Source organism: Ochlerotatus camptorhynchus, unplaced genomic scaffold (genome assembly GCF_037179485.1).
Source record: "Ochlerotatus camptorhynchus isolate MF236.1 unplaced genomic scaffold, CSIRO-AGI_Acam_v1.1 ptg000070l, whole genome shotgun sequence".
Classification (NCBI taxonomy): domain Eukaryota; kingdom Metazoa; phylum Arthropoda; class Insecta; order Diptera; family Culicidae; genus Ochlerotatus; species Ochlerotatus camptorhynchus.
Window position 1 is genome coordinate 4,669,220 of NW_027040560.1, and position 23,933 is coordinate 4,693,152.

Below are 23,933 nucleotides of genomic sequence, written 5' to 3' on the forward strand. Positions count from 1 at the left end.
TATCCAAATTTCACCAGATCCACTCTGTTCCACAGCTTCAGACTCACTGACCTTCTCGCCTCTTCATCGTAGCTCATGCACCACCCAGCAACTCCCTTTCGTAATGCGTTTTGCTCTATCCGCTGTTCCATCGTGACCCTCTTCATTATGCGAGTCCAATCGCCACCCGTCACGAAACGTATAGATGACTGGCTATCGACTACAAATTGACCTTTAACTTTCTGAGCAAACTAAATACTGTTTCTTTTCCTATCGTCTTAAAATTATACGCAACAAAAACTGTTACCGTTCGGTAACAATATAATAAATGTTAAATTTACACAAAATCAGATAAGATTTGAATCCAAACGTCAGATAAACAAACAAATGAAATTGGTTTATATGCTATAGCAACCAAGCAAACAAACCATCGCTAGATATTTCTTAAGTATTTATAAATATTCCCAGGTATCTATAGGTATATCGATAGGAGTACAAAGTTTAGAGTGGGATGCCCCTAGCGATTAACGAATCTTGAATATGGAGAGTAGACTGATGCAAATTTTGACATTTTCGCTCCACAGTGCTCATACGGTTCCAAATCGGGTCCTGATTAGTCTCCCAAAATTTGAACTAATTTGCAAAGAAACTGACTTGGCACAAACCATTTGAAGTTTATATGGAAATTACTATGGGAAATCAAAACTTTTTGTTCATTGTCTTCTTACCTTTTTCCATAATGCACTGTTCAAAAATTCAAAAGCTATACTTATGGAAAATTTTCTCAGCTTCAACTTAGCAGAATATAGTTGTTGAGCCAAACGTCAAATAAAATAGTTATTAATTGTTTAAGAGATTGATAATCTTATGGCATGATCAAGCAGCTGTTTTGTGAGCAACACTATATCTTGCAGTGTGACATAGTAGCCATGATTTTTGTGCTCTATTCCAAGCGCCAGAAACACCAATGTTGCCTGCTGAACAGTTGATTGAGCATAATCGTAAGACATTAGTGGCTTGAATTATTGATAACTTTTGATGCTTACATTATATTGAAAAGTGGTTAAGGACAAAGTTGTAGCTGAGAAAATTTTCTACGAGCTCAATTATCATTTTTTAAAGCAGAGCGATATGGTAAATTGTTAGATGGATATGAACAAAACATTTGATTTTCCTATAGTAATTTCCATATAAACTTCAAATGGTTTGTGCCAAGTCAGTTTCTTATCGAATGAGTTCAAATTTTGGGAGACTAATCAGGACCCGATATGGAACCGTTTGAGCACTGTGGAGCGAAAATGTCAAAATTTGCATCAGTCTAATGGAGAGGCTTGAGATTAAACTCATGATGTTCTACTCAGTAAGCAAAAATGGCCGCTCTAAGGCCACCAAGCCCCTCATATCACATCATACAAGCTACGATCGCATTGTCATTGTTATACATATTTGTCAGTTGAATTTTTCAATAAACAATAAACAACAATAAACAATACCATTCAAAACCGGCCCCTACGGTGACGTTGATAACGATGTTAAGTTTCACAAAACACACGATAATCAAGCAATGTTACTATTATGATAGGACCTGGGATTTATCGAGGGGGGTAACACATCTAAATCTCAATTTTAGATGCTCAAAAAATCTCACACTAGCGAATCAATCTTCGAAAAATCTTCTTGCATTTCTCGCATCTACATGCATCGTGCATCATCTTTTTGCAGGAAATCTTCAGAATCGTCATCAATCTTCTTTCTATCTACTCAGCGTGCGAGCAGCTAGCCACATCACAACACAATCTTTCCTGCAGCGTAGATAGAGTCGTCTCCCTCGAGCAATTCCAACCACACAATAACTCGGTTTGCTGTCTTGGGCAAAGTTGTAGAATTTTATGAAAAGTTGCCAAAGACAGCTGTATATCTTCAAACAACTGAGATATACCAAGTTTTATAAAACTTGCCTGAAATTCACGTTTTACGTTGAAAATACTTTTATCAGTTTTCCTCGATCGGTACTGATGAATTCAATCTTTTCCAGATCAATGTAAACGTAGTACAATAAATAGAAAACTATGCAGAACAGCTTTGTCCAAGGTCGCAAATCGATTCGACAGTTGCGTTAAATGTTTTAAATTTCAGGCCAAGTGCGCCGCGCATACCTATATTCTCATACACAAGTCTGTAGGTATGCGTGGTGCAGTAGGCCAAAGTAAATGGTGGATAACTTGTTTCACAGAAATTCAATTAATTTGCGGTCTTGAACAACGTTGTTCTATATGAAAACTATATCTAAATCTCAAGTTGTAACAAAATTGAGCACGGTAGCTGGAGCTGTCAATCTGATGGCGTAGAATTATTCTACGCCATCAGATTGACAGCTCCAGCTACCGACACTATAAGGGGCCTCCTTGTTGAAACGACCACCGAACGATAACTAAAAACCTTAAAATCTAGTCATCACTCGTCAAATCGTTTCTCCCGTCTACGGTCAGTACCGTTTCTTGGTGAAAGCACACGAAGTTGGTCGCCCTATTCTTCTCATCGAAGTGCACTGATGGTTATGAGCAAAAGGCTCGCATGAATGACGAAGGTGTGTAAACAAACGGTGCTAGTTGTATTCATTCATGAATCCGCATGCATGCTTTGCTTTGGGCACAGGCTTGAGGTGTGCGTGCCATTTTTTTACAGCTCACGAAGCGAGTGAAGCAACTCGAGCTCGTGTTTTTTCTGCGATTTTTCCCTTCTGATGTGTGTTTGGCAAAGGCAAAGCTACCATAGAGGTGTGGTGTGTGATAACAAACAATCATCCGCATAATAGATTGCTGCCAAAAGGTCCAAAACTGTGCACTTTGTGCTTAATCCTGCCTCTAGTCACTTCAGATTGTTGTTGTTAGTCAGTTGATTAGCGACCGGTCACTCAAGTGGTTCAAATTTCTATTTGCGAAAAGATTAGGCCGAACAAGACAAGTGCGACGAAAACGATGGCTTCTGCGGGGGATGAGAGTAGATTAATCATCAGCGGCGGACCGGTACCGCAAAATGTTACCGAAGGACACGGTTCCCTCGGAGCGTACCTCAGGAATCGAATGCGACTCAATGGCAATGATGTTGGTCTTGTAAGTACTGCTGCAGGTCATATCACATGTGGTAAAGTAAATATTAATTCTACATTCATATCGCATTAGATTGATGGAGTTTACGGAACGGAACTGCGGTACCTGGAACTGCTGGAGCAAACTGTTCGACTGGCGGAGTGCCTGCGTACTTTGGCCGATGTCAGAGTCGGAGATGTGGTCGGAATCGTCAGCGAGAATAGGCTCGAATTCCCGGCGGCCCTGTTTGCTTCGATCTTTCTAGGAGCGACCGTGGCGCCCATCAATCTAACCTACACCGAGGGTAAGTATCTTTCCGATGAAACCATTGTGCCCACTCATGTTGTACTCGAATGCAAATCTAATCTCAGTTAATTGCCTATCAAATCAGCGTAACAATAAGCTAGGTAGATAACGAGAGCGCGACGGCTTTCTGTTATCAGCCATTCAAGCAGTCAACTGATAAGGCTCAAACAATTGCTTTACTTTACCCAGGTGAACTGGTTCATGCATTTAACCTGTCCAAGCCAAAGGTCATCTTCGTGTCACCGTTCTCGGCGGATCGGGTTGTGGCCGCGGCACGGAAGAATCGACACATCGTCCAGCGGGTGATTCTGTTCGGCGAGGAGAACCCCTTCGGAAGCGATGTGGAACTGTTCGATGATTTCCAGAAGCCGGTCTCGTTTATCAATCCGCTGCAGTTCTACATTCCACCGGTGGACGTCGACAATCATGTGGCACTGGTTATGTGCTCCTCGGGAACTACCGGGCTGCCGAAGGGCGTGCAGCTTACGCACTACAATCTGATGGCCAGCATTGCGCTGTTGAAGTAAGTAACCTGCTGGGAGAGGGGTGAATTGTTATGCGCTGGGAGGAAGTACCTATGCTAACCACCAATCATCGTATCTCTATCGCATTTGCAGTGACCTTATCAACAAAACTTGTAATTCCAGTGACCGGAATCAGTTGCACACTGGGTAAATGTTTCACGCCAAATTAATTACCATGCGTTCTAATTTTCTAACCCAAACTAATGTCGGTCTAACGAATACTAATACTCCATGTATCTTTCACCTAATACCTTTTATTTTTTTGTTCAAACTAACTGTGATATTTGTTTACTAATTAGTTTTTAATTCAAATTAATAGTTAGAACCAATAGAAATATATATCATTAGGCATTTGGGAGAAAAAAAAATGTTGTCAAACTTATAACTAATTCTTGTCACAATTGTTGGTAATCGGTCCATAAGTCAATAATAACTTGGGTATAGAACCGTGTTTGTCATATTAGAAGCTAGATAATAGATCTGTGTGCTGAAAATAGCTGATGGTGTCTTAGCATGACCATGAGGATGCAAAGAGAAAGTTGGCGAAGAGAATATGTCAATGGTACTTAGGACCTAATGCATTGTTCAGCTTGAATTGTATGACTGTCCCACATGGATAGGAAATCAAGCAAAGATGTGACGCAAGTCGTTGTTATGATGATGATGATGGTCCCACCTCGCACCCCTACAAAGGTTTGAGCTGGACGATTTATCTTTGAGATAATTGAGTATGACATTTTAACCAAATTAGCTAACAAAAACGAACTGGTTACAGTTACAGATATAAATTACCTTTACAGTTTCTTCACAGCTCTTTGTTCACCAAACGTCAAAGTTCCATATTGTGTTCATCAATTGTTAAATTCAGTCCTTGATATCCGTAATACGCGCGTGAGATGACTCAAAATTATATTTTTTAATTAACTTCTACTTTTAATTAAATATCAAAAATCCATCATCACCGTTCGTCGGTATGTTTGCAGAACTACAATAATTATTAAAAAGCCGTTATGCATACAAAGTAATCCGTTAGAGATAACTTCGTCAAGAGTCAAGATACATAATTTGCCAATTCATAAAAAAATCCACTAGACAGCTGTTCAAAACTCAGCTTTATCCTGGGGAATGCAGTGTTTCTTAAATTATTTAAGTGTTACTGAACGTTTGATGTGCCTCGGCATCGAATTGAAAACATTTATTCCTTAAAATTATGAATAAAAATTGCGAAGCACATGTCAAAAAATGCGATGTCCTTATTTCATCCGCGATTCTGGTAGAGCCCTATAAAGACAAATAAAAAAACTGGCAACATGACGATATTTTTTCACACATACTAGCAACCCTAAACGTTGTTCGCACCTTGCATGACTTACCGCTTTCGTTGTGTATTGTTGTTATTGGTAAGAATTGAAGTTTGAGGTCAAACGTTACTGAAGATATGTTAACGATGATTCTTAATTTATTTTCATATGTTCTAATTCATCACCTTACAATATATCAAGCTATATTTCTATCCCTATCCAAGATGGTTTTATTTTATTAATTATTTATTAGGTTGATAGCCATGTTAGGGAAAACACACCTATTTTGACCATACTTCTATTTTGGCCATGTTTTAATGATATTTCGCGTTTTTTACATGTTTGAGATCTTAGGTTGTGTCAAGATTGTTGATTCAAATCCTATTCGCAGAGGTATATATCGCCCACAAAAGTGTGATTTCATCGTTTTTTCTGAGGCATGGCCAAAATAGGAAACTTTGGCCAAAACTGGTGCACTTACCCTACAATCTAATCAGAATACATTGTTTTCTACCCACTGACAGGCCTTCTGCTCGATTGGCTGCAATTATGTGACTATTCAATTGACTGCAGATACGATTTCTCGCTTCTCAGAGGTCTCCGTTTTTCAAATAGGACAATAGGCCGATTTGCATACAAACTAGCCAACTTTGGCATGATGCAACGATGTTTTGTTATGATCAATTGAGCTAAAATTTTGACACAGAACTACCATATCGTAAATAACTTTCTTAAGCACGACGTCGTTTATTGGCAATATGTTTGAAGATTTTAAAACTATAACACTTCGGAAATTTCAAATCATAAATGTGCTATTTTATTGTCCAAATTCCGGCAAGCGCTTCTAATAATTTGATATTACGTACACGTAAAATTCAGCATATTTGTAGTTCTGTGTCAAAATTTCAGCTCGATTGATCATAACAAAACCACAGAGAACAGAAATTGAGCCTTGGACAAATTTTCTCTAAAAACTAGTGTAAAGAGTCCTATTCGACTTAAGCGCCACTAACGGCGACTTTCCCACTTAAAAAACCCTCTTTTACAACCTGATGGCACTGGCGTTGCACAACTTACACTAGACACTAACTGCTGGTAGCGCCAAGTGGAAATTTTCAACAGAAAATTTATCGATTCTAGCGCAAAATTGGTCGAAAGTGGAAAATGTATAGAGGAAATCAAGAGATGCTAGCGCCACGAAGCTTGAAATGCGAAGAAGAAGAAGAAGAAGAAGCATTTGATGCATGTATTTATTTATTTAGTTAGTTAGTTAGTTAGTTAGTTAGTTAGTTAGTTAGTTAGTTAGTTAGTTAGTTAGTTAGTTAGTTAGTTAGTTAGTTAGTTAGTTAGTTAGTTAGTTAGTTAGTTAGTTAGTTAGTTAGTTAGTTAGTTAGTTAGTTAGTTAGTTAGTTAGTTAGTTAGTTAGTTAGTTAGTTAGTTAGTTAGTTAGTTAGTTAGTTAGTTAGTTAGTTAGTTAGTTAGTTAGTTAGTTAGTTAGTTAGTTAGTTAGTTAGTTAGTTAGTTAGTTAGTTAGTTAGTTAGTTAGTTAGTTAGTTAGTTAGTTAGTTAGTTAGTTAGTTAGTTAGTTAGTTAGTTAGTTAGTTAGTTAGTTAGTTAGTTAGTTAGTTAGTTAGTTAGTTAGTTAGTTAGTTAGTTAGTTAGTTAGTTAGTTAGTTAGTTAGTTAGTTAGTTAGTTAGTTAGTTAGTTAGTTAGTTAGTTAGTTAGTTAGTTAGTTAGTTAGTTAGTTAGTTAGTTAGTTAGTTAGTTAGTTAGTTAGTTAGTTAGTTAGTTAGTTAGTTAGTTAGTTAGTTAGTTAGTTAGTTAGTTAGTTAGTTAGTTAGTTAGTTAGTTAGTTAGTTAGTTAGTTAGTTAGTTAGTTAGTTAGTTAGTTAGTTAGTTAGTTAGTTAGTTAGTTAGTTAGTTAGTTAGTTAGTTAGTTAGTTAGTTAGTTAGTTAGTTAGTTAGTTAGTTAGTTAGTTAGTTAGTTAGTTAGTTAGTTAGTTAGTTAGTTAGTTAGTTAGTTAGTTAGTTAGTTAGTTAGTTAGTTAGTTAGTTAGTTAGTTAGTTAGTTAGTTAGTTAGTTAGTTAGTTAGTTAGTTAGTTAGTTAGTTAGTTAGTTAGTTAGTTAGTTAGTTAGTTAGTTAGTTAGTTAGTTAGTTAGTTAGTTAGTTAGTTAGTTAGTTAGTTAGTTAGTTAGTTAGTTAGTTAGTTAGTTAGTTAGTTAGTTAGTTAGTTAGTTAGTTAGTTAGTTAGTTAGTTAGTTAGTTAGTTAGTTAGTTAGTTAGTTAGTTAGTTAGTTAGTTAGTTAGTTAGTTAGTTAGTTAGTTAGTTAGTTAGTTAGTTAGTTAGTTAGTTAGTTAGTTAGTTAGTTAGTTAGTTAGTTAGTTAGTTAGTTAGTTAGTTAGTTAGTTAGTTAGTTAGTTAGTTAGTTAGTTAGTTAGTTAGTTAGTTAGTTAGTTAGTTAGTTAGTTAGTTAGTTAGTTAGTTAGTTAGTTAGTTAGTTAGTTAGTTAGTTAGTTAGTTAGTTAGTTAGTTAGTTAGTTAGTTAGTTAGTTAGTTAGTTAGTTAGTTAGTTAGTTAGTTAGTTAGTTAGTTAGTTAGTTAGTTAGTTAGTTAGTTAGTTAGTTAGTTAGTTAGTTAGTTAGTTAGTTAGTTAGTTAGTTAGTTAGTTAGTTAGTTAGTTAGTTAGTTAGTTAGTTAGTTAGTTAGTTAGTTAGTTAGTTAGTTAGTTAGTTTTTTATTTATTTATTTATTTGTTGAATTGTTTTTTTTTTGTTGATTTGTTTATTTTTGTATTTGTTTATTTATTTATTTGTTTATTTGTTTTTGTGTTTATTTGTTTATTTGTTTATTTGTTTATTTGTTTATTTGTTTCTTTGATTATTTGTTTATTTGTTTATTTGTTTTTGTTTTTATTTGTTTATTTGTTTATTTGTTTATTTGTTTATTTATATACTCATTTATTTGTTTATTTGTTTATTGGTTTATTTGTTTATTTTTTTATTTTTTTATTAGTTCATTTGTTTTTTTTTGTTTTTTGTTTATTTGTTAATTTGTTCATGTGTTTATTTGTTTATTTGTTTATTTGTTTATTTATTGATTTGTTTATTTGTATATTTGTCTATTTGTTTATTTATTTATATATTCATTTATTTATATATTCATTAATTATTTGTTTATTTGTTTATTTGTTTATTTATTTATTTGTATATTTGTATATTTGTTTATTTGCTTAATTGTTTATTTGTTTATTTGTTTATTTATTTATTTATATATTAATTTATTTATATACTCATTTATTTAATTATTTATTTATTTATTTATTTGTTTATTTGTTTATTTGATTATTTGTTTTTTTTTTTTATTTATTTATTTATTCATTTATATGATTATTTATTTATTTTTTTATTTTTTCGCTATGAAAGTTTGTTTCGAGAGGTGCATCGATTAGCTTGGGACCGAAGTGAGCTGAGCCAAAAAGTTGAGCACGTTTCTTCGGGACCTTCTGGTCTTAGAGTTACGTCTATCACAATACCTCATTGAGCCTGTAGATCATCAAGATCTAAATTTCAGGATATGTTGGATCCAGGTTGGAGTGCCTTTCAATTGCCAATAATATCCCACATTACGTTATGGCACTTCATGGAGCTCTACAGATTCAAAAAAATAGTCGAGACATAGTGCAGTACCTCGTTGAGCCTGTATCATCAATATCTAATTATCAGGATGATTTGTAATGAGGTCCCACAAATCTCCTCGGATTCATAGGGTTGATGCATATATTATGTCACGCTCTTGCCCCCTCCCGGGTGTCTAAGATTTTGTGACAAGCAATGCATTAGGTATAGGAAAAACGTCACGATATGGGGAGGGGGGGGGGGTAAATTTCTCCTCGATTTACCGTGACATAATTAATGCAGGACATCAAACAAGACTTTGTTGAGTCTATAGAATATCAAGATCTAACCGTTCACACATTAAGTTGAGACACAGAGACAATACCTCGATGAGCCTAAAGATCATCAAGATTTGTACGAAGGGCATCGTACAAAACTTTATTTAACCTGTAGAATATCAAGATCTAATCGGCATTCATTTTACAGTAAGAAAAAAAATCCCGCATGATATCATGGGACTCCATTGAGTTCTTCGGGTTCAGACATTTAGTCGAGACATTGTTCAATACCTCGTTGAATCTGTAGATCATCGAGATTAAAATTTCAGGATAATTTGGAGAACATGAAGAACTTTGTCATTGGAAACAAATATCCCACATTGTGTTAAGATACTCCAGCTCTACGGGTTCAAAAATTTAGTTGGGGTATAGAGCATTTCCAGGCCAAATGTCGGGCCAAATAGCAAAACAACTTATTTCAGACTGGACCTTCGAGCAGCTCCACACTAAATGACGAATAGGAAAATCGTGAGCTTTACCCATGAAACTTTGCATAATTGTTCACATTTTTGCTAAAATTCGACCATTTTGGATTCTATAAAATTTTCAGAAAATTTCTTTGAAATTTTTCAGAAAATTGTAGCACGGAAACGGATTTGTTTAAAAATTTCGAATACGCCATTTTAATTTTTTTTGCGGTATTCAAAATGGCCGAATTTTAGTTCAACTGTAAATGATTGACCATAACAAACAATTCTAGATAGAGCTGGAATTAGGGCGTAACAGCTTTTGTAAACAATGACTTCTCTCGATTATTTCTAGAAAGCCAAGGCTCGCCCACTCAAATCAACGTCACCATCGGGTAGGGGAAGACTTCCCCTTTCCCGTTGGTTATGTTGGTTGACGTGGGCGTGCCTTGAGTTTCAAGAAATCATCGAGAGAAGTCATTGTTTACAAAACCTGTTACGCCCTAATTCCAGCTCTATCTAGAATTATGTAAAGATCGATTCGTCATTTGACGTGGAACCGCTCAGTAAAATACCGCGTTGAGTCGTTGTCAGTATATAGTAGGTTATCAAGATTTGATCTTCAAAATCATTGGGAGAATCAGAAATATCTCGTTGACACAACTATTATAGTTGTATCTGTAGTAGATAGAGTTAAGGCCCACGCACATTAGATCCGGATCGGACGCGTTTCGGCAAAGTGACAGCTAAATCTATTGTCTAGCTGTCAAATTTACATCAACGCAAGATCAAGATCTGAACATCCGGATAATTTGGAGAACTTGACCTATTTTGTCGTTACAAAGAAATATTTCACATGATATAAAGGGGCTCCATGAAGCCCTGAAGGTTCAACAACTTTGTCAGTATATAGTAAAATACCTCATTGAGTCTGTTGATCACCAGAAGAGATGAACTAGCCTCAGGCTAAAAATCTCTAAAATAAAGACAAAAAAAAAAAAAAAAAATGTTGATCACCATGATACGAACTCCAGGATGAATTGGAGAACTTTCAATACCATGTTTGTCTTGCGTATGTTTTTTTCAATGTACATTGTCATGATGCGACTCCATGTGGTTTTGAATATTCAGGTCCTAAGTGGGTTCATTAATATTTTATCCCATATTTTTTTCTTAAAAGTTTACGTATTGCAGAATACTTTGAAGAATGCATATATGCTTCTCTCTAAATGATGATTTTTGGCAAAAGTTAGAGACCGGGTTAAAGTTGTATCAGTACTGGAAAAAATCAACTTCCAAGATCCTTTAAAGTTTCAGGATCTTGATTTTAAAAAAGGCCTCGCCAATTTGAAATTGATTTACGAATGAATAAAAAGCAAGCAAATATGAATTTCTGCTAAAATCAGTCTTTTCAGTAAGGATTTTTTTTCCATTTGGGAAGCAATTTTCGGAAAAAGTCGTGCAATCTTCAAAATTATCTGTTCCAAATTCAGTTCGTTTTCCCTAGCAAATAAATCTATAAATACCTAGCATGCCCGGCTCGTTAAATATCATCTAAATAAATGTTAATGTATTTCATCGGAAATTTAAACCCATCTACTACTCCATATCTACTTATATCTTCGTATTTGTTGTCCAATTAGCTACACCTTAACTACTAATTCAGCACATTAATGTCCAACGGCCCCTCCTACCGAACATACACCCCTAATCACACCCCTCTCTTCTAGGGAATCCTCGGAGCTGATCGCACCGCCACCAGGTGGAATCGTGCTACTCGGTGTCCTTCCGTGGTTCCACGCGTACGGTTGCATGACCCTGATCAACGTGATCTGCAACAAGCAGCTGCTCGTCTCGTTGCCCAAGTTCGAGGAAGGCCTCTTTCTGAGCTGCATCGAAAACTACCGCTGCACGATGGTGTTCGTGGTGCCTCCGTTGGTGGTATTCCTGGCCAAACACCCACTGGTCGACAGCTACGACTTGTCCAGTGTGGATTCGCTGCTCTGCGGAGCGGCACCGTTGAGTAAGGAGACGGAGGATCTGGTCAAGAAGCGCTTGAACATTAGACACGTTCGCCAAGGGTACGGCATGAGCGAGACTACGTTGGCTACTCTAGTTCAGAGCGGCGAAGGTCACAAGGCCGGAAGCGTGGGGATCGTACAGGTAGGCACGCTGGCTAAGGTGATTGATCCGGCGACGGGTAAGCTATTGGGACCGAATCAGCACGGAGAACTGTGCTTCAAGGGGTCGCAAATCATGAAGGGGTACATTGGCAATGAGGTTGCTACGAAGGAAACGATAGATAAGGAGGGATGGCTGCATACCGGGGACATTGGATACTACGACCAGGATTATGAGTTCTTCATCGTAGATCGATTGAAGGAGTTGATCAAGTACAAAGCCTACCAAGTACCGCCGGCGGAACTGGAAGCGATTCTGTTGACGAATCCGAAGATAAAGGATGCAGCGGTGATTGGCCTGCCGGACGAGAGTGCCGGAGAGCTTCCGATGGCATTCGTGGTTAAACAGGAAGGTGTCGATGTTACCGAAGCGGAGATCAAGAAGTACGTAGCCGACCGGACGTCACCGGCTAAGCGGCTGCACGGAGGCGTGAGGTTCATTGCCGAAATTCCGAAGAATCTGAGTGGCAAGATTCTGAGGCGAGAGCTCCGCGCTTTGCTCCAGAAACCTAAATCAAAACTGTAGGATAAAGGTGTTTGTGCTTTCTGTGTATGAAATAATGGTACCAATGTTTAGAGTAACTTCCTGTGGAGTTTAAGGAGATTTTTATTTAAATACACAGCAACCTTGCAACTATATAGGGAATGGATATTTTAGTGTGTTTTATTCATAGCCTGTTTTACATCATCCGGTAGTTTAGCTAAAATGTCCGGATGGGACGTGCCACTGGCGGTCCCAAGGACTCCACAAGCGTTCGGGAAGCTTACGTCCTTTCCGTAGGTGTAGTGTCGACCGAGAATGTCCGTCAGCACTCCACCTTGAGCCTCAAGTACTGCCTCCGGAGCGCACGTGTCCCACTTTTTGCATCCCGCACTGGCAAAGACGTAGGCATGGGCATTTCCCTCAAGCAATTGAAGAACTTTGTAGCCTGCTCCACCGACTCGGAGCACTTCGTCCGGGGACAGGGCATCCAAGGCTGACTGAACCAGCGCATTGGAGTGAGACCTGGTGGTCGTTATGATGAATCGATCCGTCGGTGGTTTTTTCGGTGAGAAACCTCCTGCCCCGATTCCCTTGACTCCCCAAATAGTTCGACCCAAAGATCCGTTGTCGGCTTTGAAGTATGGCTGATGAATGACTCCTCCAACGGCACGATCGTTCACCGATATCCCAATCAATACTGTTACTCGTTCCAGGAATCCCTGCGTGTACTCGCTAGTTCCATCCAGGGGATCCACCCAGATAACCAGATCCGATTCTTTGACCTGTTTTAAGCCATCCGGGCAAACATTCCGCTCGAGAAATTCGCTGTTCATTTCCGTGACCAACCAATCCTCTGGGACCTGTAAACCAGTTTCAATAGAGAAAAACTCAATTGCCAACAGTTGACAGCTAAATTACCCTACCTTCAAATCACTGCTGCCCTCTTCACCGATTATGGTCACATTAGGAAACAGCCGCTCCAGTGAAGCCACTATGCACCGCTGAGCCGACCGGTCCGCCTCGGTTTGCAAGTCATCCTTTCCCTTTTCCACGATCCCGAGATCACCTTTAGCCATCACATCACAAATTATCCGCCCAGCACGGGCTGCAATCTGGATCGAGCTGGCCACTATCCGCATCACCAGGGGTGCGGTTGCTGCTGCTGTAGCACTGGCCATTGTGTAAATCTCTGTTATATGCTACACCGTCGAGTAGGGTATATTATTTCGCAACGAAAAACGATGGAATGCAAGTGCTGGCAGTGCTGAGATCCGTCCGAGGGCAAGAAGATAACACCAGTGACTGACCCCAACAACTGGCGAGAAAAACTTCACTTTAAGCAGCTGGTGATGATGATGATTTGATGATGATCATTCATTCATTCATTCGCCAGTTTTGCAAGCACAAGTGCCTTGCAGGAAAGTGTGTACAGAAAACTGTGTGGACCGATTCATTCATTCATTCATTTGACCCCAGCTGTCAGAAAGCGAACGATACCGTTATCTCTTTTACGCACAGTCAGATCCGGGATGCCAGTTTATGTGGAAATTCTCAGACACAGGCACACAGATCCAAAGGAAGCCCGTGTTCGAATCCTGATTATCGGAAACCCTTCCAACACGGTTGTTGCCAATCAACCTTTGCTCATCTGCCATCCCGCTCCCTCCTTGCACCATCCATTCGATCCTTTTCCATCTGCCGTTGCAAATTCTCCATGTCGGTGTTTTCGTAGTACTGTCGTATAGTCAGTTGTGTCTGTGTCGTTACTCAATCTACTGCAGAGGACTTCTCGGATTGCCGTTTTGATCCACGACTCCTTCTCCATCAACACAACTAGTTAATTGAGTAATAAGTCCCGGTTCTAGTGATCCCATAGCAGCCATGTCTCGTGTTCTGGTTGGAGTCAAGCGAGTGATCGATTATGCCGTCAAGGTACGTACCTACGTAGAAGATGGATTTCATAGCCAGGAAGAGAAAAAAAAATAATGTAGAACCCTGCACACAGATAAAGCGATTTCCATTTGCTGATAAGAAGACGAAACTAGTAACGCGTTTCTGCCCGAAATAGGCTAACCTTGAATTACACAACAGGTTAGCGAATCCACTAACCGAGGGATGTGGGTACTCTCTTTTGTTCCAGATCCGCGTCAAGCCGGACAAATCCGGAGTAGTGACCGAGGGCGTCAAGCACTCGATGAACCCCTTCGATGAAATTGCCGTCGAGGAAGCGGTCAAGATGAAGGAGAAGAAGATCGCCTCCGAAGTTGTGGCCGTCTCGGTAGGGCCAACTCAATCGCAGGAGGTGCTCCGTACCGCTCTGGCCATGGGAGCCGATCGTGGCATTCACATCGAAATTTCCGGAAAGGACTACGAGCTGCTACAACCCATCCATGTGTCGAAAATCCTTGCCAAGCTGGCTCAGGATGAGAAGGCCGATCTGGTGATCCTTGGAAAGCAGGCGATCGATGACGATTGTAACCAAACTGCCCAGATGACCGCAGCTCTTCTGGATTGGCCCCAGGCTACCTTTGCGTCCAAGGTCGAGAAGACCGGCGACGGTTTGACCGTGGTTCGCGAGGTCGACGGTGGTCTGGAGACGATCAAGACCAAGGTTCCGGCCGTGATCAGTGCCGATCTGCGTTTGAATACTCCCCGCTATGCTACGTTGCCGAACATCATGAAGGCCAAGAAGAAGCCGATCAAGAAGATGGTACCGAAGGATCTCGGTGTGGACACGACTCCCCGTATCGAGGTGGTCTCGGTCGAAGATCCCCCGGTTCGTCAGGCTGGATCGGTCCTGCCTGATGTGGATACTCTGTTGAGCAAACTGCGCGATGGTGGACATATCAAGTAGAAAATTTGCAGGGAAGAGTTGAAGATGTGGTAGTTTCGTATTATTCTTTTGTTTTGGATCGACTTCAAGTGCATTTGTCTTTTTTACGTACTAGCGTGATCGTGCGATCGAGCTGAGGAAAATCTGTTGAGTTATTGCGGTGCAAATAAAGTTTGTAATAAAAATGAAAATCAATGCGTTTCCACTCACTATGTTTTACATTATTGTGATTCAAAATCTTCAAGCGTAAACATGGTAACGTGAGGGTAACCGAGTAGCATAAAAGAGGAACAGATGTCGCAACAAATTTTCACCATTAAACCTGTTTTCCCTGACAAAAGGTGGGAGTTATTTGGAATACAGATGTCAGATGTATTTAGAAAAATTCGTCAATTAGATCGACGAGATGTCTTCACAAATTTGAGTCCTAACAGCAGTTCAGGGACCTTCTCAGAAGCCAAGGGCCATTTTTAAAAGTCAAGAGAACATCATTAGATTTCAGAGAACTTTTTAAAATTAAAGGGTACATTGTAGAATTCATAGTTCACTTCATAGTGAAACTTCGTTGACGTTGGACTACGTAGAATTTCTGATGGAAATGTTCAAAAAGTGCACTAAATTGAGCATGATTGACCGCCCACGGTTGTACTTGTGCTCTGTTATTGCCAACTTAGCAGTAATTACACAGAGAACCAATATACGATGCTTGGTACTAGCAATCATTCTCAATATGTAAAAACTGGTGATCTCAAACTAGACAATACCAGCGCCGGCCGCGCCCGAACGCGGGTCAACAAATGAATGTGTTAAGTTGAGACTCGCTTTGATGGAAACCGAGAAATCTTCTGTACTTCCACGAGGAATCACTGGGGTGTTGAGTACGAGGGTTGGATTTGCAGCAAGATTTGTTTTGGTAAACGATAAGCTGAATTATGATCATATAACGCGAAGGAGCTTGGGATTGAACCCACGGTCTTCTTTGCCACTAGACATATTAACAAATTAAACGATTGACGAATCTTGAATTAATGGCTCAGAGATTAGACTCATGATGTTTGGCTCAGTAAGCAAAAACGGCCGCTCTAAGGCCACCGAGCCCCTCATATCATACCGTACTCGAGTTGTTTTTATTTTTGCAGTCCACAGGTTGCAGCCGTTTTATGGGATCAGTAGTCTGCGCCTGCCCTGTCCAATAGATCCACTACTCGAACGCCAGAAGAGACAACCAATGGTGGTTAAAAAGGCACTGCTAACACGTTTGAATATAGGGATCTATTGGGGTAGCACGTTAATATAACGATTGTGTTAACTTACCTATGACATTCTGGACTTCCTTGTGTTGCTAAAACGCTGTCCAGACTGGAGAGTTATAACATGTTATAACGGTTGTCAAATAATTGCAACACAGAAACCACCATCAAGATAGCGCTGTAACGTGTTATAACTCTGTAGTCTGAACGTACTATAAATCATAGGTTGACTGGGGGTGCTTTGTGGGTTGTTATTGTCGTTGCCTCAGACCGACTTCGCCAGATTTTTTTTCTTTATTTAATAGGTTTTTAGCCTAAAGGATCGCCAGAATTGGTTCCTCTCATATGGGGTCCTTATCACTGACTCCGGAGAACTCTGAAGGAACTAGTTTCACTATCCCAGTCAGAGTCGCTGGTAGTCTCAAATTCCGACTTCACCATGCTACTATACAGATTTTTAGTTGTTTGTTTGAACCTGCTCCTTTCTTGGGCTATAACCTGCCATATTTCAATGTCCTGTCGAATACAGGTTTTCCAGGAATATGCCGCTCTTCCAATTTGCTTGGGTTCTGGTATTATGTACTTGAGTGCCGTTTTCAAAATTCCGGATGTGCCCGTAGTAGTTGAGCCTTGGTATTCTTATCTTGTTGTTTATCGTCAGCCACTCGGGGGCAATGTGGTCACTACTACTATCATAGAGGTAACTCTAAGACTAGAAGGTCCCGAAATAACGTGATCAACTTTTTGGCTCAGCTCTGGTACTCTCTTCGGTCCCAAGCTAATCGATTCACCCCTCGAAACATAGGAAAAACCAATAACCCCTCATTTTATCTGTCAAACTTTCATAGCGAATCAAAACAAACATTGCGTAGTACTAGAATTTTGACTAGAATGGGGTACGTTAATCGTTTGCTTGGGACCAATAGGCTAGTCAAGTAGTGAGCCAATTTTAAATCGTTAGTTTCGTATTGATTGTTGCTACTACTCTCATGTGGACGCTGTTCGTGATGATTGTTTCAGAATGTGTGTGAGTTTGAGGATTACTTTCATTCGGATGTATTTTGGATTTCAAATGAAAACGGTTACTCTTCTGTGGACATGGATCGATTCCGTCTTTCACGAATTTTTCACGAACCTTTTCAACCTAAGTACCAATTTTGAAGCAATTTTGATCGTTCGTCAAATCTAAACGTAAAAAAGATGGACTTCTCTCATCAATGTATCTAGGAAATCTCTCTGCTTGCTGACTCAGCTGCACAGCCTGCTCAAGTTGAACAGGCAGTTTGAGATACTCCACAGGACGTCTTGAATGTCAACACATCCATGAAAATGAGGCTGCTAGAGCAATAAGGAAACTAAAATTCTCGTTATCTGATGACGGAAATCATCATTCTTGTTTCCAGTGTTCCAAAAGTGGGATAAATGATATGTCAGAAATAACCGTGGAATAACCTCCTTGTATGCATGTTTAAAGGTAACCACTCTAAACATGAAGTTTCGGTCGATCAGCATGGATTCTATCCAAAAAAAAAGGTCGATTGCTACCAAACTTGTTGAATTTACCTCGAGGCCTTGTATGAGAAATTGATTAGTGGGATATCTTGTTGATTAGATATCTTTGCTTGCATCTACGTCGTAATGAAAATCCTCAACCGAGTCTGCCAATTATTTCATCCTTCAGTTCCCATTCCGTGTGACTAGGTGCGGAGCGATGTCTTTCTATCAGAAGGCAGTTCATCCGATTTTTGCAGTATTACGTATACGTAACCCTTGGATTCCGACCAGCAGCACTTCGGATTCTTCACAGGCTCAGAATTCAGTAAAAACTGAAATGGAAATTACGATGGCTCCATCTGGTGAAGAATATTGATATGTTTGTTACATTACCTGTTGGTTGAAAGTGTCTTTTTCGATTATTATATGCCCACCTGAGGCCACAAAACTATACCCACGAAACTAAACGACCGGAATCGACGTGAAAAAAATTAAAGACCGGATCAATACAAACTGAACGATTTCTACGTCTTTATTCCGCCTTAGTATAATTTTGAAATCAAATTATAATCAAATCAATGTTTAAATATTGATAAAACATAAAATGATTAATTTTTAATCTCTCTATGTTTAGTTATATTTTTGAGTGTACTATGAGAGATGAGCTGGATTACCGAGGTGAAGCAGTCGGTTAATTTGTGTGAGTAAAACCCCTACGATACAATTGCGTTTACGTTGATTTTTTGGATTACTCATACAACCATATTTCACGATCTGCTGCACTTCTCTCTGTAACTCATTGTACTAGACCAACAATTGAAAGGTGCGGAACAACAAACGTAAACAACGACTTTAAACGCAAATTCCTAAAGAATCGAAGCACATCCAAGCAATCTAACACCATCGTCTCTATAGAGAAAACTTCCTTTATCGAATGGCATTGCTATTTTGCGTGGGAGTGTTTTGATTCTCGAGAATGTTGTGTTTACGTTTGGTTGTACCGCCTATTTCAATTGCTGGTCTAGAATAGTTCGTACTTCCTTAAAAATTGTATTATAATTTGGTCAAAGGCCACAAAAGTGATTCGTTAATTAAAATCCACATAAAATGCCTTGTGTTGTGCCAACGTGTGCCGCCTCCGTGGGCACCTTCAAGGTGTTCCCTCGGCACAAGTCCCTTTCGGAGCGTTGGCTCGACGCAATCCACATAGGATGTGGGGATAAAGTAGCTGATGATGGTCACTTGGGCCAAATGGAAATCTGTCAATGGCATTTCGGAAAACCGGACAATACGATGCCGTATCAGGAACCAAAGATCTTTGTTGACGGGTATGTATGATATGTATAACAAGAAACCAGAGGCTACATTTGGGCGGCTGGCTCTGTTTCCAGGAATGGAGAAGATGTGGAAATCGAAAGCTGTCGGTTGTGTTTACGGTTTTACCCAAGCTGCGAGTTGGTCTCCAAGAATGGCAAACTCGGTGGAATCGACATTAAATCCAACGTTTATGAATCGCTACGGATTGCCTTTCTTGTAAATGATTTTTTGGATCTGGTCTGCACTCAATGCATAGCCCGTGTGGAACTACTGAAGGCGATCCAGAAGGATTTTGTTCAGACGGAAATCAAATTTCAGCAGCTGATCAAATTTTCTCGGCAACCTTTAGTTGAGGTAATCGTAGACCAAGAACAAGTGGAGGTCGCTTTAGAACCAGCTGATTTGGTCATTAAAGAGTTTGATTCGGAAATCCCTACTGAAATATTCGAGATAAAGAAGGATGAAACGGAGGAAAGGTTTGTGACCACACGAACTTATTGGTAAGCTGTTGATGATTGGGTTACTGGCGTCATATAAATTTTGCAAAATTCTACAGGATGGACAAACAACAGCCAGACAAAGAGGATATATCTCTGAGGGAAATCGTATTGAAAAAGTGTTACATTTGCTCAACAGTCCTACCAGACGCTAATGAGCTGGCACTTCATCTAACTGAGAACCATTCAACCAAAAGTGTCTACCGTTGTGAGGAGTGCTCACTCGATATCCCCATTTTGGGAGCATATAATAGACATCTATCTAAACACGATCAGTCCGAGAGACCATTGAAATGTAACTTTTGTACACTGCGTTTTAAAACGTATTTTTTGAGGGGACGTCATGAATCAAGAAAGCACCGCACGAATGCTAAAGTGGACCAGCCTACCGAAAAACCTAGGCCTTCGTTAGTTTGCGAAATATGTGGAAAATCATATCCATTTTTGAAAAAACACATTCAATCGGTACACAGTGAAGATAAGCCTTCATGTAACATTTGTGGCAAAACCTTCACGACAAATACTAGCCTTGAGAGGCACATGCTGTTACATACTAACGAAAAACCGTACAGTTGCGACAAATGTGAAGCCTCTTTTCGACGTCTACTCCTTCTCAAACAACACGTGCAGAAGGTTCATGAAGGTAAAAATCCTCACACCTGCGTAGAATGTAACCAGGAGTTCAACTCTCCTTGTGGACTGTACACGCACAAGAGAACCGTTCATCTAAATAAGACAGCGTACAACACCGCATCGGTACAGGTCAGATGCATCCTTTGTAACGAAAGGAATGCGTCAGTATCCGATCTGGTGCAACATATACAAAGATCTCATGGTAACGAAATCTATCCGTACGCTAAATGTGCACATTGTCCGCGTTCATTTATTACCATGGCACAACTGGCTGCCCATAAGGAAATTCATTCCGACAAGTTCGCCTGCAAACAATGCGGAAAACGGCACAAATCCAACTATCATTTGCAAATTCACATGGATAGTATGCACTCGGATGGAACGCGACACATTTGTACAATTTGCAATGGGAAAACATTCAAGAATATACGCTCATTTCAAAGTCACATGAGAACGCACACCCAAGACAAACGGCACGCGTGTGATTCTTGCGATAAGACATTCCACCGGAGAAGCGGCCTGGTATGTCATCGAAGGTATTGGAACATTTTTGTTTTATTTTGTGATGGTCGAATTGTAAGGTACATTTTTTTATGTCTGTAGGGTTCACACTGGAGAAAAACCCTACGAGTGTAAGTATTGCTTGAGGCGGTTCAGCGACTGCACTTCGTATCGCAAGCACGAAAAACGCTGCGCGGCAGTGGTTGCTAGCAAGACGGATAAGAAGGACGAGGAAATCGATGTGTTGATGAATTTGGATGTCTAAGCGGAAGGAACATTCGCCGGAAGCAGATTAACGGTCTGTGATCGCGCATGGACTGAACTTTTCCTACGTTGTGTTTACGGATGTTTGAATAAAAGACACAGTTTGCTTGACCGTCCTGCCATGGCGGAGGTATTCGAGATACTACTCTATTTATTGATAGTGTATAGGGATACAATACAACACACAGCTGGTAGGGTAGGAACACAGGTAGTGGACGTTTGCACAAACAGTCTGGACGTGTGGTACTTCGGGTTGAGAGTAAAGAGAATATACTTCCGTATACGTCAGTCAATACGTTTTTTTTTCTGCCATCCTACTAAAAAAATTCCACACGCTCAAGGGGCTTCAAGTTTGTATGGGAAAATCGACAAAATCACGACTCTAGCTTTCGCTGTAGCTGGTCGATTTTCTGCGTGTACAAAATGTAGAACTTTTTTAGTATTGGGAACATCTTGGCTGTTATTAGCTTTTCAAATGAACACCACCTGCCTTACTATTGGGGAGGGCCTAACGTGCTAAGGGCCATACGAATAGCAATGTTTACATGGGTATAACTTTCTTGTATCACCATGAAATTGGCTGAAATTTGCACAGTATGTAGAAAGATCTTCGCAATTATGGTATACTGAAAATTGGAACAGATTGACCTGGTGGTTCCGGTTTTAATCCGGGTTTCCGAGAGGCTATCTGAGCGGAGAAAAGGTACCAGTCGTCTAGAGCAAGGTGATGCTGGAAATCCACAGCAACAGGTATCTATGGGTAGTACTGATTAATATTTTAACAAAACCAACCCACAACCTGTGTGTGTCTACCGGAAGGCCATCCGGTGACGTGGATCAACCAATCCTCTGGCACGGCCATTGGTTCTTGAAGCTGCCGTCAGTGATAGCGGTGGCGTTGATGTTGGAATGATTTTAAGCTTCAGTCATACGTTACCATCATCATGATGAGTTTCACCCATCCGAGTATGACCAACCGATAGGACGGTCATTGTTTCTTGAAGCTATCGTGAACTCACTTGCATGCACTACTTTCTTATAGAGCAATAGAAACGCAACTGAAAAACACCGAGAGAACAATTCAAAACACTATTTAATCACTTGATAAATTTTCATCAATACCATAACGTTACCATGGCCGTTCAATCAAACGCATAAACGGAGCTGATACTCGTAATGTTTACAACAGCTCTCAATAACTGCCGTATAATCGAACCAAAGAGCCAAAAAAATCGGCTTCAAGCAAAGTGTTCTTGGATGACTTTTGTGCCACCGGAGTGGGATCAACCATAATCTTAATTATTATGTATTTTTGATCAAAGTATGCCTTGATTATTCTCTGCAACTACCTATATGAAGTGAAGTTAAATTGCGATTTTTGATATATTAGCTGCTCATTGGCTCCGAGTGGTCATCAGATTACCTGCCGAAAGATTCTAAGTTTTCTTTTAGTTCTAGACTTGCGTTGATTTATTTTGTGTTCTTTAAGTAGTTAGACGGTGGAACGTTCATCACTTGTGCAACATTCCTCTGATATAGTTTCCCTGATCATGAATCTTAAATTGTTAAAAGGTTTAAACTGTTCTTCTGATCACTGTTAGTATATCTGTTTCGGTCGAATGTTGTTTGCAGTTTGTAGGCTGGTGGCAATTGCCAAACGTTGTGTCGCCCGTCTGGATATTCGATTCCGTTGCGTAGCGCCTGGAGTCCTCGCGTTCCTTTCCCCTTGGTTTTTGAATGCAATATCACTATTATACCAGTAATCCGAAGTAGGTGGAGTGTTCTCGATGTCCTCAATACATGGAAGCTTAGATCGTATGGTTCGACCGTAACACAGTTCAGTTGGCGTTTTCCCTGTTGATGAATGGGGCGTCGTATAATACATGATAAGATATAATCATTTTGAATTCCTCTGCGTTCTAGCAACCAGTTCGGTCGATAGTTTCACGCTCCGCTATTTTGGAAGTTTTCTTGCTGTTCCTGCTAGGTGGTTTTCGGCATCGTTGGACACTGAGTACCACTTGACCGGGATTTTAAAGGTAAGACCAAACCGAGGACCAAATAAACTGCGCGTTATCGTTAGTGACCGAGGGAGTAGTTACCGAAGCGAGTATGACTCGCGATGATTTCCTGAAACGCAGGGCTGGTGTTTTCAAGAACCGTAACCTATCAAAAATTAAAATAATGGACTGCACTCAGTGTCCCTACCAAGGGATAGGTCAATCCGAACACCAATCTTGGGGCAACATTTTTCTCAGTGTGCCGCAAGTGTACCGCTGGTGTGCCGATTGTGGCGGCAGTGCCGGGCATAGAGCAAGGTTCGATTTTTTTTAAGCGAATGGTATGGTATATTTGCCAACCTGGTATTTCTGACAGCTTGAATGTTTAGGTTTGCAATCGCAACGGCCCCGAAAATGTCGAATATCGTGCTCGATAAGGATTCCTTCTACCGACGAATAAAACGCCTCTACGCCATCTGGAAGGAGCCATAGTTTTCCCACGATGATTCGCTGCAGACGAGGCAACCATCTTCAACAACTTCGCTGAAGACCTCGCTGGTGCTGTGCGAAAAGTCAATCTTTTTCCTGACCAGCAAGAAGAAGGTCGATTTCCTGAAGCAGATCGAGAAGGACGGTGAGAAGGGCATTCCGTCGGTGAAGCTGTTGGTTCGGGAAAAGAACGACAAATACAAGACCAATTTTGAAAAGCTGCTGAAGGCGATTAAGGGATCCAAGGATGGCGAAACGTTGGACGTTTTCTCCAAGGAAAACTTCCCGGGTGAATTCTGTGAATCGTGGCGAGCCTACATCAGACCGTAGACGTATGCAACAAGTACCTCAAGGATCACATCATGGAGATTATGGATGCTGATAAGAAAGTAAAACATGTTAAACTGTCGGAGGGTGTCGAGCAGGCAA

The 23,933-nt window shown here is 40.1% G+C and overlaps 5 protein-coding genes across 6 annotated transcripts in view; 3 read left to right on the forward strand and 2 right to left on the reverse strand.

Moving 5' to 3' along the window:
• LOC135697445 (zinc finger protein 479-like) overlaps positions 1-23,933 on the reverse strand; it is a 322,329-nt gene that overhangs the window by 265,094 nt on the left and 33,302 nt on the right. The window lies entirely within an intron of this gene.
• On the forward strand, positions 2,938-12,311 carry LOC135697456 (uncharacterized). Of its 2 annotated transcripts, XM_065217195.1 has the most exons (5): positions 2,938-3,092; positions 3,162-3,372; positions 3,564-3,897; positions 3,992-4,045; positions 11,293-12,311. In XM_065217195.1, the coding sequence occupies exons 1-5, from the start codon at positions 2,958-2,960 to the stop codon at positions 12,266-12,268; spliced, it is 1,710 nt and encodes a 569-aa protein (XP_065073267.1). In that variant the 5' UTR covers positions 2,938-2,957; the 3' UTR covers positions 12,269-12,311. The 2 variants fall into 2 exon arrangements, with proteins under 2 accessions (XP_065073267.1, XP_065073268.1); XM_065217196.1 differs by lacking the exon at positions 3,992-4,045 and having other exon boundaries at positions 2,942-3,092; positions 11,293-12,309.
• Positions 12,332-13,566, reverse strand: LOC135697483 (3'(2'),5'-bisphosphate nucleotidase 1). Its single transcript, XM_065217232.1, has 2 exons — positions 13,150-13,566; positions 12,332-13,086 (listed from the first exon to the last, which is right to left on the reverse strand). The coding sequence occupies exons 1-2, from the start codon at positions 13,402-13,404 to the stop codon at positions 12,397-12,399; spliced, it is 945 nt and encodes a 314-aa protein (XP_065073304.1). The 5' UTR covers positions 13,405-13,566; the 3' UTR covers positions 12,332-12,396.
• Etfb (Electron transfer flavoprotein beta subunit) lies at positions 13,947-15,250 on the forward strand. Its single transcript, XM_065216917.1, has 2 exons — positions 13,947-14,158; positions 14,367-15,250. The coding sequence occupies exons 1-2, from the start codon at positions 14,108-14,110 to the stop codon at positions 15,078-15,080; spliced, it is 765 nt and encodes a 254-aa protein (XP_065072989.1). The 5' UTR covers positions 13,947-14,107; the 3' UTR covers positions 15,081-15,250.
• On the forward strand, positions 18,637-21,314 carry LOC135697295 (zinc finger protein 502-like). The gene is made up of 4 exons (XM_065216919.1): positions 18,637-19,131; positions 19,195-19,620; positions 19,677-20,786; positions 20,854-21,314. Exons 1-4 carry the CDS (start codon positions 18,911-18,913, stop codon positions 21,014-21,016), a joined length of 1,920 nt encoding a protein of 639 aa, XP_065072991.1. The 5' UTR covers positions 18,637-18,910; the 3' UTR covers positions 21,017-21,314.